This window comes from Dipodomys spectabilis, unplaced genomic scaffold (assembly GCF_019054845.1).
Source record: "Dipodomys spectabilis isolate Male_0828 unplaced genomic scaffold, ASM1905484v1 ptg000297l, whole genome shotgun sequence".
NCBI lineage: Eukaryota > Metazoa > Chordata > Mammalia > Rodentia > Heteromyidae > Dipodomys > Dipodomys spectabilis.
The window spans coordinates 7,754,087-7,772,211 of NW_024870974.1; the positions used below are offsets into that span (position 1 = coordinate 7,754,087).

The window sequence follows — 18,125 nt, forward strand, 5'->3', positions numbered from 1 at the left end:
TTCATGTAACTGATAGCCCAGAAGGATTAGCTGTTGAGAAAGTGATGTTTTCAACTTATCCTTCTATTCCTCGTCAGCTTTCTTGTCACGTATTGCCTTTCCCCCACAGCCTCTTCTTCAAACTGCTTTTCTCCCCACTTTGCACTGTCCTCATCTCTATCCCTTGCCTTGCTTTCCTGCTCTGCCACATTCCTTGCCCTCCTTTACTTTCAAGTTGATTGTAACCACTTCTCTCTCTGGGGTTGTCCCCAGCTTGATGTGCAATTATGTAATGATTTTTAATGATGTGTGCCTTGCAAACGCTATAAATACTCAGTCCGGTTTGCCAAGTTGCAGAATCAAAGTCCTGTCAGCTATACCCATAAGCCTCAAAGGAAACCAGAGAATTCACCATGGATACCCAAGGAAAAGTAAGTATGTTACCTTTCGCATAGCCCTCTGTCATCCTCACTAGTAGGTATCAAATATGCACATTGAAATGAAGATCTTGTTTTCTCCAATCAGGTTACCAGCAATTTTTAGGGACAATACCCAAGGTTTCCGGAAACATAGGCACCACGCTAAGAGAATCATGTCTTAGGAGCTGTGATAATTTGACAATTTTGTCTTGAAAGCCTTAAAAAATATGTCTATCATTTGACTTGTAAATTTGTTTCATGAAAATACTTGCATAATTTTGTATACATAAATGAACAGTGCTGTTATGATAAAGAGTGTGACCCTGAAACAATAGATGTCAAATATAATGAAAGTGATTCCATAAATTATGGTACATTTATGTGAATTAGGGCTTTGGGTTGTGTACTATGTTTGAAATTAGGAAACTATTTTCATAAAGTATTTCTTTCCTATAAGCTTGGCAGTTGAATGCAACATTAATACAGTGAATTATTTTGTTCTCAGAAAGAAGTAATGCTTTCCATATCATTATATTGGCATGGTGTAACATGTGATCCTTTTACTTATACTATAACAACATGCAGTCTTCTCCATTGGAATCTAAATTTCTTGAAGGCACATAGGTTTACGTGGCTCAGTATACTTTAAAATTACTATGCCTAGTAGCTAGGACTGCAAACAGAACTCACATACAACGTAAGTGCTTAGATCAGAAGTTAAGCTACTGAAATCACTGAAGTGCTGCAACAAGTAAAGACAAAAAGGACTAGAGGTAGAGTTTACTAGTAGAGTGCTCATCTAGAATGTGCAAGGTCATGGGTTCAATTCCCAGTACCATAACAAGACACAGCCCCCAAAGAGAAACTTGTAAGAACTTGTTCTCTAAGGAAAAAGTTAATTTAGGCAGAAAAGGCAAAACAATACATTACCAGCTCAATCTGAAACAATCTGTTTAGAGTCTAGCTTTAGTTTACATCATTCTGCAAAATAATGTTCAGTTCAACTTTAGAAGTGAAATTATAAAATAGATTATAATTCTAGAAGAGATTATTATACAAAGAGGATTTCCAGAATGTCAATGTGGAATAAATAAAAAGGAAGAGATATTTTTATTTTCCAAATATGCCCAATTCCTCACAAAAATTAAAGGACAAAAATCATCAGGGAAAAACATATGCGACAAGTTAGCTGTCAAGTCACTTCTTTAATATATAAAGAACTCAACTGCATCAACAAGAAACAAAGATACCATAAGTTTCATAAATCTATGAACAGTCTACATAAAAGAAAATTCAAAGGACACTCATAAACGTAGAAAATATCCAACATCACTAGCAGTGAAAGATATACTAATGAAAAGAAATAAAATAATGAGCTATTGCTGCCAGTCAGATAATATTTAGAAGTACAAAGAATTTTGAAGTCATTTCGTGCTAGTACTGTTTGAACTTGGGACCTCGCGTTATGCAGCAGATTTTTCTGTCTGGGATGGCTTTGGACCACAATCCTAAGATCTCAACATCCTAACTAGCTAGGATTTCACGCATGAGCTACCAGCACCCAGCAAGAAAATTCTTACATCAAGTGAACAGATATTGTTCCATGATGGCGGATGTTATTGAGGGAGGGTGGGGGAAAGAGGAGGAGAGTACAAAACTGCTTCTGGGGTTTGATCTCAAAATAATTATTTTGAAACAGAGAGAACATGTTAAAATTTCAGCAGTTTGCACTTGAAATGCAGATGCTCTTTTCTTTTTTAAAAAAAGGCTTTAAAAAGTTTACAAGTTGTAACAATTTGTTACAATCTCGTGTATAATCAGAAACGAACTGCATGTTATCATTAAATGTTTCTTGTTTTTCCCCTCTGTGTACAGACAATCACATGTCGGGCAGCCATTGCCTGGGGAAAAAATTCCATTTCAATTCAAGAAGTGCAAGTGGAACCACCAAAGACTGGAGAAGTTCGTATTAAGGTAAGTTGAGTTCTTTCGAGCTTTTTCTTTTTAACCTTTGAAGACAAATAAAAGGAAATAATGTTTTGTTTTAAAAGTTAGCTATAATGAGCCAGGTGGCTCATACCTGTAATTCAGGTATTTGCGGGGAGGAGATTAGGAAATTCTAGGACAGCCTGAGCAAAAAGTTCATGGGGCTCCCATCGCAACTAATAAAGCAAGGTGGAGTGGTGTGAGCCCATCAACTCAGCTAGTTGGGATGTGTATACAGCAAGTTCATGAGGCACACTAGTCCAGACTAAACTCCAGACAATGTCATAACAATAAAATGTTGTCCCTTCCCCTAAAGATATGGAAAATGAGCCATTGTGTTTCTCTGGCAGTATTCTGAGGAGGGCTAGAGTAGATGAAATGTTGCATTTCAAATATCCAATGCAGTTCAGTTGGACTCACCACTAAAAAGTTTTCAAACTTTTCAAGGACAGTTATGTTTTACAGCAGTTATCTCACTTAAAACATTTTCAATATTAAAATAAAGATTCTTTTCAGCTGAGCGCCAGTGGCTCAGGCCTGTATTCCCAGATACTCGGGAGGCTGAGATCTGAGGATCATGGTTCAAAGTTAGCCCAGGCAGAAAAGTCCATGAAACTCTTATTTCCGATTAAACACCAAAAGACTGGAAGTAGAGCGGTGGCTCAAAACAGTAGAGTGCTAACCTTGAACAAAAGAGCTAAGAAACAGCACCCAGACCCCATGACCAACAGGAACAACAACAAAACAAAAGAATATTTTCAATGCACAGATTATAGTTTTGAAAAGCAATTTATCCAAAGCATTGGACAAATACTTCTTAAGACTGTCTTAAAATTCTGTGTTTCTCAGTGCTGTTACTGTTGATATTTGTCCCCCTCCCCCCAAAAAATGTCATATAAGAACTACCCTTGGTTTTTGAAGATCTTGATAATATTGTATATACAAACTAGATGTGGAAAGACTGAACATGAGTCATATGACTGTGGGTAAGTCACGCTAAGGTCTTTAAATTACCTTTACCTATCTCCAAGATGGTTGGACATGCAAAGATTCTCCCTGTGCTTCTCTGAGTGCTGTTCTGGAGATCGCGATAATTCAAACAAAAATGTTAATATTTAGTTGCATATAAAATGCCAAAAAAATATCCCAAAGCACTTAATTGGCCACTTGATTCCCCTGTAGTTGATATCTTCGGGGATCTGTGGTTCTGATGATCACGTGCTGAAAGGAGAACTCCCAATGAAGTTCCCTTTAGTTCCAGGCCATGAAGGAGCTGGGATTGTGGAGAGTATCGGTAATGGAGTGAGCTCTGTAAAACCAGGTAAGAAAAGCCAAATCAAGAATTTCAACACAAAAAAATAATAATTTTACCACAGCAGTATGCAGCATCTCCTGCATAAGGGTGGACTTCAAATGCATTAGCATATGCACCAGAAATACAAATTGGGTTGCTCTATGTTATCCCAACTAATAATATGTCACAGATTTTCTTTTAGTGTCTACTAATTAACAACATATTGTGATATTGCATATAGCCAGGTTTCTAAGAATCACACCATTGTCCCTTCCATCTGCTTCTCTCTGCAATAGTCCAAGGAGGTATCATCTGCGCAAACGCTATATCCACAGCCAGGTAGAAGTAGCGAACATCAACATTGACAGAAAGGTCCTCAGGCCTAGGGACTGCTTCATTTTTTATTTGTTTACTTATTTACTTATTATTTTATTAGCTTTTTATTATTATTGTATGTATCTGCCCCAGAATGCGTATTGCAATGCCTGTCTCAGAATTGGAATGATCAAATGTTTGATGAATGAATGAACCAAAACGTAGAGTTTGAATTTTCAGTTGACAGGATGATAGTGACACTGCAAAGAATCAACAGAATAATTGTATTCTTTCCCCCCAGTCAGATCAAAAAGGATCTTGACTTTGACTATTCTTAGCAAGCCTGAAATGATTGTTGTGAATAAGAGCAATCACATAGATTAAGGTACTAAAGGATTCCCACAGCTTTTGGAGCTAGCTACAGAAAGATATATAAGTGTGTAGTCAGCCATCATCCATATATTCATTTAGCAAGCAATTATGGAATGCCTACCATGTACCTGACACCAGGCACAGGGAAAAGAACAAAAACACAAAGGTCTGGCCTTTAAACCAGAGAGATGCATACATTCTAACTCCTCTTTAGATGGAAACATTCTGGTGGGAGTTTTGTGGGAAATGATAAGAGGAAGAACAGATAAGAGACAAGAGAACCTGAGATCTGATATCTCTGGAAATTTTTAGTGCTCAGTCTAAACTTACTAGAGATTTAGATACCATCTCAAAGAGTTGTTCTGTGTATAAACACGTATAAGGACTGGTATAAAGGCAGTGTTGAAGACCTCACAAAGGATCTTCAGAAATCCATAGTGATTGCAAAGATTAACTCTTCCAAGACCCTATTCAGACTGTCATCCTAGTGCTCAGGGGCACAAGCGAATAATGTGATCTCTCTTAAGCTCTGTAAAAGTGCCCTAGAAAGAGCCTCTTTCTGGAGACTCACTGGAAACAGTTCTACCATGACCCAGCTGTTGAAGCAGGTGACAATCAACATCAGAGTAAATCCTTCAAATAGAAGGAAAAGGTTAAACTACATGACTGATTTCTAAGGTTCATTCCTGGCTTTATTATTCTATTTGCAGAGTAAGGACAAGTAGGCCTACAACTCCAGCCAGCAAGGAACATCCCCACATTCTCACTATTTGCCCAAAATAAAAATGGGATTTTTGTAAACAGGAGAAATGTTTTCCTCTTTTTAATAACTACGGATGGTACGCTGGTTGTCATGATGCATTAACAGCATGTTCTAAATCCATCGAAATGTGTGTAAATATGAATTGCATGTTTACTTCATTAATATTTTCAAATCATTGATGACACATCTTTTTTCCTCTATGTAGGAGACAAAGTCCTCACCCTGATTATTCCACAGTGTGGCGAATGCAGCTCCTGTTTGCACCCCAAAGGAAACTTCTGTGATAAGCAAGAGTTAGTAGATTCGTCCTTCACTCTTTTGTTACGTTGTTTATGTTGTACAAGCATTGATAGAGCTAATCAGAACCATTTCTCTCTTTGTAACTCCCTGTGGCTGTGCTGGTTCCTGTCCCTGTGTCTATGACACTGTGAAACAGTGTTCTGCCTTGTTCTGGGTTGATGCTGGACGGGACCAGCAGATTCAGCTGCAAAGGAGAGAAGATTTATCACTCTTTCCGAGTAAGCACATTCACTGAATATACTGTGGTGCCTGAGATCGCAGTGGCAAAAATTGATGCTGCTTCACCTATGGATAAAGTTTGTCTCATAAGCTGTGGAGTACCAACAGGCTACGGAGCTGCTGTTCAGTCAGCCAAGGTGAGGACGGTACTTGCATGTTAGCATGTCTTTGTAATTTGCCTGAAAAAAAATATCAGAGGTGTGGGGCAACACCGGGGAGAACAATGGAGGGGATGATAATGATCAAGATGAATTGTACTCATAATCTAACTTGATGAATTGAAACTTTCTTGAACAATTACTTTATATACATGTATGAACATACACACACATATATATGGCTGACTATATATATATGTATAGATGGTCAAGTGTATGTATATTTATATTTATAACATATATATGGCCAAATCTGTCCAAAGAGATAAATACAGATAAGATAAATTCATATTTATATATTTCCAGAAGGCTCATGGGTTGTGTTTTTATTTAGTTTCTTATTTATTTTCTTAACATTCTACATGCTCAACTTTAGATACTATCTAATAAAAGTATGCTTTATTAATTTTCAGGTCACCCCTGGGTCCACCTGTGTGGTGTATGGACTTGGAGGGGTTGGCTCAGCCATTGTCATGGGCTGCAAAGCCTCTGGTGCATCTAGGATCATCGGCGTGGACATCAATGAAGAGAAGTTTCCCCGGGCAAGAGCCTTAGGGGTCACTGATTGTCTCAACCCACGGGCCCTCCAGAAACCTGTCCATGAGGTAGTGATGGAAATGACCGGCATTGGTGCTGATTTTGCCTTTGAAGCCATCGGACATATTGAAACCATGGTATGTGGGCGTAGGTCAGGGTAAGGAGGTACTGCATGTCAACATGTAGGTACAAGTTAAGTAGTCTCACAAACACAAACTCTCCTGGAAGTATGTGTTAGTCTTGAGCACCCTATGTGAAAATTAAGAGTGCAAATTCACCCCAAAACATTCATTTTTAAAAATAAAACAATATAAGCTGAAAGATATGTCTTTAGGACTTACAAAATTTAAGCATACAAAAAAAAGGTATATAGCAGACTTTCCTTTTGGCTATTCTAGCTCATCATATCTGTGAATATACTTGGGTATGAGCACTGTTGGGTTCACATATGATATTTATTTGTGTCTTCCATCAGAACCCTTCATTCCATTGAAAATGTCTGCTTAGTTCTCATGCTTCACAGTGAGTCAGGTCCTATGGGCACAGAAGTGAAGGAAGTGGGCCTCATCCTCTTGAATCACAGTTTAAAGAGAAGACAGATAATTCATACACTGAAACATGTACCTAATGTACTTGGTCAAAGACTGGGGAGAGTAAACACGGGGATACAGGTGACAAGGAAGAGGCAAATAAGGTAAAGTAAAGGAAAAGAAGAAGAAAACGGGATTATAAACCAGAAACAAAAGTAAGACAGATAGGATATGAAGACATATACTGTAGATCCTTAGAAGTTGAACTTTTTTAAAATGAAGTTTCACCCACACAGTATATATATATATATATATATATATATATATATATATATATATATATATATATATATTGGTTTCGTTTGGTTTTACTAGAAATGAATTGGACAGAAAACACAGCAAATGAAAAGATCAGGCAAAGGATGCTCTATATGACCTTTGAGGCATGGGTAATATTATTCAATAAAATTTACCAGGTACCTGATCATTTCCTAAGAATAATAAATCCTAACAATGCTATGCAGCAAATACCATTCTTCTTTCTGCAAACAAGGAAACTAAGCCAAAAGGACATTAAGTAACTTGCCTAAGGTCACATAAAGTGCACAATCTTTGCTTTTTATGACGGTTTGCTAATAAATTTCCCATTATTTGCAGCATTGAAGGAAAGTTAAAGTAGCATCTACCCAAGAGCAGGCTGAAAAATCTAGAGTCTTCAAGATTCTTCCTACCTCAGGGGGTAGCTGGTATTTATGCATGGCCATTATTTTATTATTAGACAGCTGCTTGGAACTCCTGCAACAACAGCTATGGTGTCTGTCTGATCATTGGGATGGTCTCACCAGATTCCAAGCTTTGCCTGGAGGCAATCAAGATTATCACTGGAAAAACACTGAAAGGTGTCTGCTTAGGAGGTAGGTATTGAATGGAAGGGCTCAGTCTGTTCTGGAGATCACTTTCAATTTTTCAGAACCATGGTAGACAAAGCTCTTCCTCTCAGGGAAGCAGACAGTGAAGGTGAAAAAGACTCCTTCTCTAATGAGTTGGTATACTTTGTAAATTAATATCTTTTTTTCCTTTTAAATGTCTATACTGTGGCTTGAGCTCAGAGCCTGGTACTCTAGGCTTTCTCATTCACACTTGACACTCTACAACTTGAATCATGTTGAATCATGCATCTACTTCCAGGTTGTTGGGGTTTTTTTTGCTAATTAACTAGAGTTAGAGTCTCTTGAATTTGTCTGCTAGGGCTGGCTTCCCACTGTAATCCTTGATCTCAGTCTCCTGAGTAGCACAAGGACCTGGATTGCAAATCAATTTTAATTAACTTAGTAAATAGTGGAGAAGGTGTTAGGTCTGCATTCATGGATTCAAACTTAGTCATGCTATTTGTAATGCCTTTGGATTATTATATATTTTGACATTGGTTTTGAGCTTTCCAAAGAACTTCTATTTCTAAACAACAATGATTAACAGCCTTAGTAAATTAACACTTCCATTTCTAAACATTCTCCTGGTGTCAGCTCCCATTCTATCTCCATGTATGTAGACAGAGAAGGGAGGAAACAGAAGATGGATTGATATGGATACAGGGGTCATTTTTAAAACTCAGTAATATCAATAGTGACCCAGTTTTTCTCCAGAACAGTGATAAGTAACAGAGATGTCAGTGATCGCCGCACTTAGCAATCAGTCAACAATTTCTGAGATACAAATAAGTTGTCCTTCATGTTCAATAGCAAATTTTCAGATAATATCTTACCATCTCCATGACTTGATTTTTTTTAATCTTTTAGTTGGTGATCTTCTCACATCTTATTACAATTAGCCTTTTTGTCTTACAGATTATAAAACCAGAGACTGTATTCCTCAAATAGTGTCTGACTACCTGCAAAATAAAATTAATATAGATCCTCTGGTAACTCATCAGCTGCCTTTTAACCAGCTCCACAAAGCCTTGGAGTTGTACCACGCTGGAAAAACGTGAGTGTTTTGTTTGGTTGATGATCTTATACTCATAACACAGAAAACTCTTCAAACAATTTTAGGTGTTTTATGAGGAAAGCTACTTGGACTCTGATGTCATTTATACATACAACCTTGTTTCCTATTGTCACTAACATTAAGAAGTGGTTTTACCTACAAGTCTCTTTTTTTTGAAAGGCCCAATCAACTTCAGAAATATTCAAGAATTCAGTATAACAAGGAAAACCACTCTACACCACACTGACCAGTGTTGTATCATTTTTCTGGTTGGAGACATTTTTCTAAAATAATGGGTTGACATGTCTGGAATCAAATCCATACAAGAAATTTTTGAGATTTAAACTCCTTCCGGGGTGACAAATCCTCTGTACATTATTTCTGAAAAGATGGTCAGCCTACTCTGTAGCACAACTTCAGGACTGAAGCATTCTCCTATCAGGAGCTCATTTATTTGCATATTCTGTCTAAGTAGATGGACTGATGGCACACTGCCAGAAATGTCATAGTTAGTAGGAAACAAGCAGAACAATGAACACATAATCACAGAGGTGATTTTTTTTTCCATTTTGTCTCCTATAAGACTCCCTTTCTTCTCTCCTCCAATTCTACTTACATAGTTTACTTAATTTGTGACTCTTGTATCTATATCTTAGCTTTTTACCCTATTATTTCCTGTCAGATTCAACCTAGTATGGCAAATCAGCAAGAGTTTAAATTACTATGTTTAAGTCAGGAAGGAAAAGTAAAGAAAACCTAAAAAGCTTAACAAAGAAATATTAGAAAGACAACCAAGTTTGGGGGCAGGCATCCGAAAGCAGTAGACATACTGTGAAAGAGACAAGTCTCCAGGAGAATCCATTATGTTCTTCCCCATCCAGGCACTGAGACTGAATGAGGCTGACCAGAAGCGGCAGCAGAGGTTTTTGCTGTCTTTATGTTCTGGCAGCCAGAGGGTGCTCAAAGCTGAGGCCTCCCTCCTGGGGTAGAAGTTGGATTCAGACAACAGTCAGATGATGGAATTTTACATGGGTGAACTAGAGGGAAGTGGGGGAGGGGTGTCAGGGGTGGGACAGATGAGCAGTGCCATATCCCAAAATACGATGCATAATTTGTTTTCCTGAAATGGGTTTTCCAGGCAATTCAGTCATTTCGTATCTCACGTTTATGTTTCAGGATCCGCTGTGTTCTCCTTTTCTGAGACTTTGATCATAAACGATGCAAGGGCATCCTTCAAAATCAGAGGAAAAGATCTAAAACTAAATTACAACAAGAAACAAAAGGAATAACAGGGAACAATACAGGCTATCAGACACACAACTAGGAAGAACTCTGAAGACAAGAAGAAGCAAATCAAGAAAATATCAAAGAAATAAGATTTCCTTCATCTTCAGATTTAGGACAATTCCCTACATCCCTCCCTCATTAAAAAAAAAGTACTCAAAATACTTGAACAAAAATATACCCACACGTGAGACATAATTATTACATTTAAGAATGGCAAGGCAAGAATAAAACATTTTTATTTGCTTATATTAATAGGACTGGGAGGTATAAGAGATTTCAAGGAAAACAAAAGAAAGATGGGGGCTAGGAACGGTGGCTCACATTTGAAATTCCAACTACTTGAGAAGCAGATATGGGAAGATCATGGTCCAAAACTGGCTTGGGAAAAAGCATAAGATCCTATCAGGGAAAAATAAAAAGTAAAACAAAAGGGCTAGGGATATGGTTCAAGTGGTAAGAACCTGTGTTCAATCCTCACTACTGAAAAAAGAAAGAAAGAAAAATGCAGTAGGGAATGACATCAGGAAAATACCCAACTAGAAACACCTAGGACCATTCACACACACACACACACACACACACACACACACACACAATGAATAACACTCATGTAATGGTATTGCATCTCACATCTGACTCCAGATGAGGTTTCATGTAGGAACAAAGCATTCCAGGCCTAAAAATGAGTGCTGAGGAAACAACTATATTAAGCAAGATCAGGAGATGTAACCCACGTAGCTCTACTGGAGTTTTGATAAAGAGATAAGCTATTGCTGACAGGTTTGCAAAGAAAGTAGAACATTTATGTTCAACCTGCAGCAGTAAAAACACTGACCTACACCATAGCTAAGATATGGAACCAACCCAGATGCCTCTCAGTAGATGAATGAAGCAAGAATGGTACCTAGTATATCAAGTTGCTCAAGTCACTGATGCTGTAATCTACCTATACTTACTGTAATTACTGATACAGTTGATCTTATTCCTTCATTATTTTGAGGCTTCCATTCTATATTGTCTTTCTTACATCTTTTTCTTTTCCTTTGTCTTTTGGATTACAGTACCTTACATTATAACACCTTTACCTGTCTATTGCTTTTATAATGTGTGCTAAAATTGTTCATATGCACACTTGCAAACTATATTTACTGTTCTTTGAACAATAATAGAATGTTATATCATTTTAGTTATCTAGTTTCTCCACTTCCAACCTATGTGATTAAGAAAAATATGATAATCTATATAATTGTATCATGTCTGACTCCAGAAGAAAAGCATGCATGTTCAAGTTATGTCAGGCCTAAGAACTAGTGCAGAGGAAGCAATTACATACAACAAATTTATGGCACAGACATGTATCAAGAGCTTAGTGTGCATCTGATGGGGCATTTTGGCAATAGTATAGAAAGTTCTTGACCATGTGCCACACTGACTAGAAGGAGCAAGTTGAAATGACAGACCGACTTTTCTTGTGGTAAAAGGATAGAGCTTACTGGAAGAGTTCACAGGCTGGGACTTGTATTCTTAGAATTTCTAACCAACGTCAAAAACAAGAGTTTGCAGATTTTCTTATCAACCTGCCCAGACGTGATGCAATAATGGAAGAGACAAAGGGAGGCTTGGAACTTGAAAGTTGTTATAATCAGACATCAAAAATGCAATCAAGAGCCAGGCTTGATGGCTCTCACCTGTCATCCTTTACTACTTCAAAGGTAAAGGCAGGAGGATTTCAAGCTAGAGGCCAGCCTCCTGAAAAAGTCATGGTAAGACTGCCTCAAAAACAAATTAATCCCAAAATGTTTGAGGGCTTAAATGCAAGTTGTGAAGCATTTACCTAGCACGTTTAGGACCCTGGGTTTAATCCTCTCCAAGTATAGCTAGAGCAATTGATAGATGATAGATGGATAGATAGATAGATAGATAGATAGATAGATAGATAGATAGATAGATAGATAGGGGTCTATATATGTATATATACTTCATTACAATTCATGTCTAATGTTTAATGACTTTAATGTGGCAAGTATCATAATTGGCCTTTGAATTTTAAAATAAGTAAATTCTGCACAAGTAAATGAAATCCTCAGTCTGAGGCAACTAAGAGGTAAAAATCAATTGAATTCTCACTTAAAAGCATTTTGAGAAGCGGAATAAGTGACTTGCTCATTATCGCCAATGTCTGTAACTCTGGTGGAGACATAGGGAGTCCTGGTGAGGCCTTTGTATTGTGAGATTCAGAATTCATAAAACTCCATATTGATTCATAAATACATATAAGTTTTACTTGTCACTTTAAAAATCAATTTGAAACAAAATGAGTATCTTAAGCTAAAAGGAACATGACACTGATTTAAGATGAAACTCATGCTGTGGAGAAAGTTAAACACTTTCTGGCAAAGATCATATTCAATCACATCACTAATGAGTTGATCTGTGGGTAGTCAGGAAAATGGGTGTTACATCCTTTTGAAGATGAAGACAAATTACAGCTATGTAGCTATTGAAGGAGATTGTGAGCAAAACATACTGGACAACACTCTAGTATCAAAATGACTACTAACAATATTGGAAATGATCATTAATGTCAATGATGCTGGATGTAGATACCTTAATAAATATGACCAAAAACACCTTTCCTCTACTTGTAATATTTCTCAGATTATATTTATGAATTTTCTATGCTAAGCAAGTCTTCAATTCCCTGTGCATAACAATCTGGTGTCCTATAATTAACTTCCATTCTGATAACTACCTACTCTGACTTATTCATAGGTTTACAGCTCATTCTCACTCTACTCTTCCCAGTTCACAGGACAACATGAGTGGATCCCCAGGTGGCACTCTGGCTTACCTACAAAGAGGGATTTCCTATGACTTCTTCTTGAGTTTAATCATTGACTCTAACAGCTCACAAAACTCAGGGAAGCATTTTATTTATTTTAACCAGCTCATTATAAAAGATATCATAAGGGACAAAGGAGGAGGCTATAATGCTTGATAAGAAATGTACTCATTATCTTGCCCATGTAATTGTAACCCCTCTGTACAGTATTTTCACAATAAAAAAATAGAAAAAGATATCATAAGAGGGACTAAGGGGAAGAAAATGTGGGAGAAAAATGAGGGAGGAGGTAACTGTTTCAATAAGAAATGTATTCACTGGGGCTGGGAAGGTGGGGCTGGGAAGGTGGCTCAGTGGTAGAATGCTTGCCTTACATGCATGAGGCCCTGGGTTTGATTCCTCAGCACCACATAAGCAAAATAGGCCGGAAGTTGCATTGTAGCTCAAGTGGTAGAGCGCTAGCCATGAGCTAAAGAGCTGAGGGACAGTGCCCAGGCAGAGTTCAGGCCCCACAACCGACAAAAAAGAAAAAAGAAAAAAAGAAAAAGAAATGTACTCACACTGGGCACCAGTGGCTCATGCCTATAATCCTAGCTACTTAGGAAGCTGAGATCTGAGGATCAAGGTTCAAAGCCAACCCAGGCAGGAAAGTCCATGAGACTCTTGTCTCCAATAAACCACAAGAAAACCGGAAGTGGCACTGTGACTCAAGTGGTAGAGCACTAGCCTTGAGCTGAAGAGCTGAGGGACAGTGCCCAGGCCCAGAGTTCAAGACCCACAACTGATGAAAAGGAAAGAAAGAAAGAAAGAAGGAAGGAAAGAAAGAAGGAAAGAAAGAAAGAAAGAAAGAAGGAAAGAAAGAAGGAAAGAAAGAAGGAAAGAAAGAAAGAAAGAAGTGTACTCAGTACCTTATGTATGTAACAATAATCTTGACAATAAAATTAAATTAAGCAAAAAGAAGTTATTATTTTAAAAAAAACACAAATAAGGACCTCTAAGAAAACCTCCAAATCTAGGTGGGGAAAGAAAAAAGCTGATAATGTTATTCTAATTAAAATATAGTATGGGCACATCTGAAAAACCATTTGAAACCCCTTGATACAATGAATATGCACAAATAAATAAAAAGGAAAGCAAAATTAACACAAAAGAACTTAGATGAACGGTATCTGGAACTAGGTGTAGACCGGGAGTCATCCTGGGAGGAAAAGAATCTCTGTCCTTGCTGAGCTGGAGGGCTCCATGTTCCCAGGAGATGGCTGTGTCTGGAGGGCTCCGTGTCCGCAGGAGATGGCTGTGTCTGGAGGGCTCCGTGTCCGCAGGAGATGGCTGTGTCTGGAGGGCTCCGTGTCCGCAGGAGATGGCTGTGTCTGGAGGGCTCCGTGTCCGCAGGAGATGGCTGTGTCTGGAGGGCTCCGTGTCCCCAGGAGATGGCTGTGTCTGGAGGGCTCCGTGTTCGCAGGAGATGGCTGTGTCTCCAGAAAGCTTCACAGCACAGGTGTGATAGATCATGACTGAATCTCCAGCCTTTCTCTGCAACCTGCTGACTAGGCGGTGAAGAGTTTCAAGCCGCTAGTCATGGCTTAGTCTCTGGTCACCAAACCTCATCCTGCGACTACCCAGGACCTTTTCTAAGAATCTTACTAGAGCAACAACAACAACAAAAAAATTGCCCCTGACACTCAGGAACTTCTTAGGGAGTTAGTAACTCCTACCACTCCTACTCCTACCACTCAGGAGTTTCAGGAGCTCTATCTCAGGAACCAGAGACAGAGACGAAATAACCATCAATTATGTCACAAGTCACAGTATTTAGATTATGGTATTTCACCATCAGTTGCCATGCATTTTTTTCCAGGCCAAAATTGGGCCATTAAGGAAAAATAATGGAAATGACTATCCCTTTTATAAAGTTTTTGTATAGTGGGTTACAAGTAGTTGCTTTAATGTATATTGTGTTACATTAACATGTTGACCAGTCCATGGGCTTGAACTCAGGGCCTGGGCACTGTCCCTGAGCTTCTTTTGCTCAAGGCTAGCACTCTACCACTTGAGCTACAGTGCCGCTTCCTATTAACAATTTTAACTAAGGATAAAAATAGGGAAAGGAGTTTTGTGGTCAATCAGTTGTAAGCACCAACAAAAAATAATTTTAGCTCATTACACTTGCTATCTCCAAGAACTCAAGGCCATATTGAGTTATCTTCAGGAAAGGATTTAATCAAGGCAATAGCTCCACAGGTAAGGCTGACTCTAATTATGGTTAAGGTTAACTCCTATTTAAATCCTAGTATTAGAAAGTTTGCCAACTAATACAACTCAGCAGTGTTAAAGATAATTTAGAAACCAACCTAATTTACAGAAATGCAAAATCCATTTGATGCTCTTTTATTTTGCTGAGGGATAATGTTTTAAGTAAACTTTGGATTTCCAACAGGGTCAAAAGGCTATTTTATTTTGTGGAGTTACTGGATGGACTTGGGAAGGATACATTCTATATACTCTGTTTATAGTTGTGGGGTTTTTTTTTTCTAGTCTCAAATTGGTATTACCGGGCTTGAGCCTTCCCTTGGCAATGGTTACTCCATAAGGTTTAAGGACCTTGTGGGTAAAATTAGGCTTAATTTCCTATTTATGCCAAGGGATTATCACAAACATGTTTTGCCCTTTACTCTTGAGAAACAGGATTTTATTGGTGACAGTGGTCTCAGTGGCAGCAGTAGCACTGAGTTTTTAGGGTCCTACTGAGTGATGCTATAGGGAACATGGACCCCATCATTCTGTTTTTCTTTCACACAAATGACTGAATAGTGGATATGTCTACTGAACAAAAGATCAGTCTTTCTTCCGAGTTCACTACAGAACTGGGTCAGTCATGCAATCAATGGTCACAGAATTAGTCCTTTACTATGCTCTGGCTTGTGTGTTTTGGTCCATACCTAGCTATGTGAGTTAGCTTGAGCATGTCTCGATACTAGAATCTATTGCAGAAGCTTCCTAGGGCTCAGCATAGGCAGCAGTAAGCAGTGGTGTTCAAAATACAAGGCAGCCTGTAGGAAGGCCATGTGAGCATGGCAGAAGGCCCCAGCTCAAAGTACAAGTTTACGAGCAGGCAGCAGTGCCAATTAGCACTCTAAACAAGAAGAGCCCCCTGGTGGTAGTAATTAATACTGAAACACACAGCTAGCAAACACCAATGGTCATTGTCCACTTTTAGTGGGGGCACTTTTCACCCCACATTGGTTCAAATGTGGACTGATGGCGCCATACGCGTGCCAGGAGGGTACGAGATGGTTCATTACTCACAGGATGCTTTCTGGAGAGAAGAGGGTAGGCTCTCAACCAGGCCCAGACAGTGGCTTACAAGATCAAAGAGAGGCTTCGGCCTTTGTTCTGCTTTAGAAGTAGGTCAAGGTAAAGGCAGGCAAGGATACGTAATTAGAAATTCCCAGAGACATTAGGAAGAGGTTGCACAAGGTTCCTTGTTTGCTTGGTCAGATGGGTGACATAAAATGAGTAGGAACGGGTGGGAATTGGAGAGCTGTTACAAACATTATACATGAAATAGGATTAAAAACGGAATTACCTTTCCATCTCTCACTAATGGCTTGCCAATATATAATATGTTTGATTTTTTTTAAGGCTCTAGATTTTTTTCACCTGTACTAATTCTTGATTTCTTCCCATTTCAAAAAGCATTAAAACCATTGATTCAATTATTACATGATGATTGATTACTTATGGGAGAAAAAAATCAACAACATAAACCCACTAACAGAGCATAGATTGTCTTTAGGTGGAACCAAAAATATATCTACAAACTTTGGGATGAAAAATATCGAAGATATTGATCTCTGATCCCCTAAATGCTTCCACTTAAAGAATGTATCATTTGGAGTTTTCTAAGTAGTTACCAAGTCAGGGTTACCAAGTGCTGGGTGTGTTGAAGAAGTACCTATGAAAGATAAAGTGGAAAGGAACAAGAGAAGGTAAAAAGAGCCTCCAGATGCATCACTCGCCTGCTAAAGGAGGACAGGAAAGAAGGATTGCGTGGAAGAATGTCATACCTGATAGAAAATAAACTGAAAGCACTCCCCTTCCCCCTAACAGCCATTTCTGAGAACTGTCCTTGCTGCTGACCCACTGCATTACCTCCTCTCCCCTTACTCCCTTACCCAGTGGCCTTGGAATAGAGCCTGATACCAAGACCACATACATCTGCACTGACACCCTTAGCGGACACAGATGCTGTTGAGACCTTGAAACCCCTCAGTCAAAATAACATTGCTCACCCACTCCGCCTTCATCTCACCCCACTTCCATCTGTCCTGCCTGACTTTGCTCTTTCTGCCTAATATCTAAAGACACCCTAGTTGTAAAAGGGTTAGGGGTACGTCATTTCCCCTTCTGCTGCGTTGAGGGAAGCCCTTTCCACGCTTTTCTCCCAAATAAAACCTGTTGGACTGTTGGGTTTGCCCTTTCTGCTGTTTTTCCCACTACCTCACTGCAGTTTTAAGAAAATTCCAGGCATGCAATCACAAGCTTCCATTGGATAGGGGCTAATAAACAATGACATGTTATGTCCTATCTCCTGGTATCACAAAAGACAGACTTATTTGAAAATAGAGTTACAGATATGATTGATTAACTTTTGATGAAGTTATGATCCAGGACAATGGGTGCCTAATCCAATACATCTCAGACCCTTGGAGGAAGCCAGGCCTTCAAAGGCAGAGAAACATGTTCGAACATTACAGTTATAGAGATGCACTTCAAGGAACTTAATAAGCCAAGTTGGCAAGCATGGCCAGAAAGCCATCAGAAGCTAGGAAGAGGCAAGCATGGAATTCCTCTATGGTCGTCAGAAGGGAATGAGGCTGATGGCAGCTTGACCTTGGGCTTCTAGATCCAGTACTGAAGCAACAAATTTCTGTGACACTATTTTGTGACACTATTACAGTATTAGTAGCCAAATAGTAAGTATAGCTTTCAACGTCATAAGGTATCTGGGGTCTGGATGCTTATAGCTCCTAAATACATGTGCTGAAATTCTAAACTCCCAGGTGGAAGGACTAAGATCTTGGGGCCTCTGGGACTGAGTCATTCGGTATGCTTTCATGAATAGAATTAATATCCTTTAG

The 18,125-nt window shown here is 38.7% G+C and overlaps 1 protein-coding gene across 1 annotated transcript; it reads left to right on the top strand.

The window, feature by feature from the left end:
• The first annotated feature begins 305 nt into the window (after positions 1-305).
• Positions 306-10,090, top strand: LOC122127178 (alcohol dehydrogenase 1-like). The gene is made up of 9 exons (XM_042701784.1): positions 306-410; positions 2,274-2,372; positions 3,567-3,705; positions 5,334-5,421; positions 5,565-5,784; positions 6,219-6,479; positions 7,651-7,786; positions 8,717-8,855; positions 10,032-10,090. The coding sequence occupies exons 1-9, from the start codon at positions 393-395 to the stop codon at positions 10,054-10,056; spliced, it is 1,125 nt and encodes a 374-aa protein (XP_042557718.1). The 5' UTR covers positions 306-392; the 3' UTR covers positions 10,057-10,090.
• Positions 10,091-18,125: the final 8,035 nt, after the last annotated feature.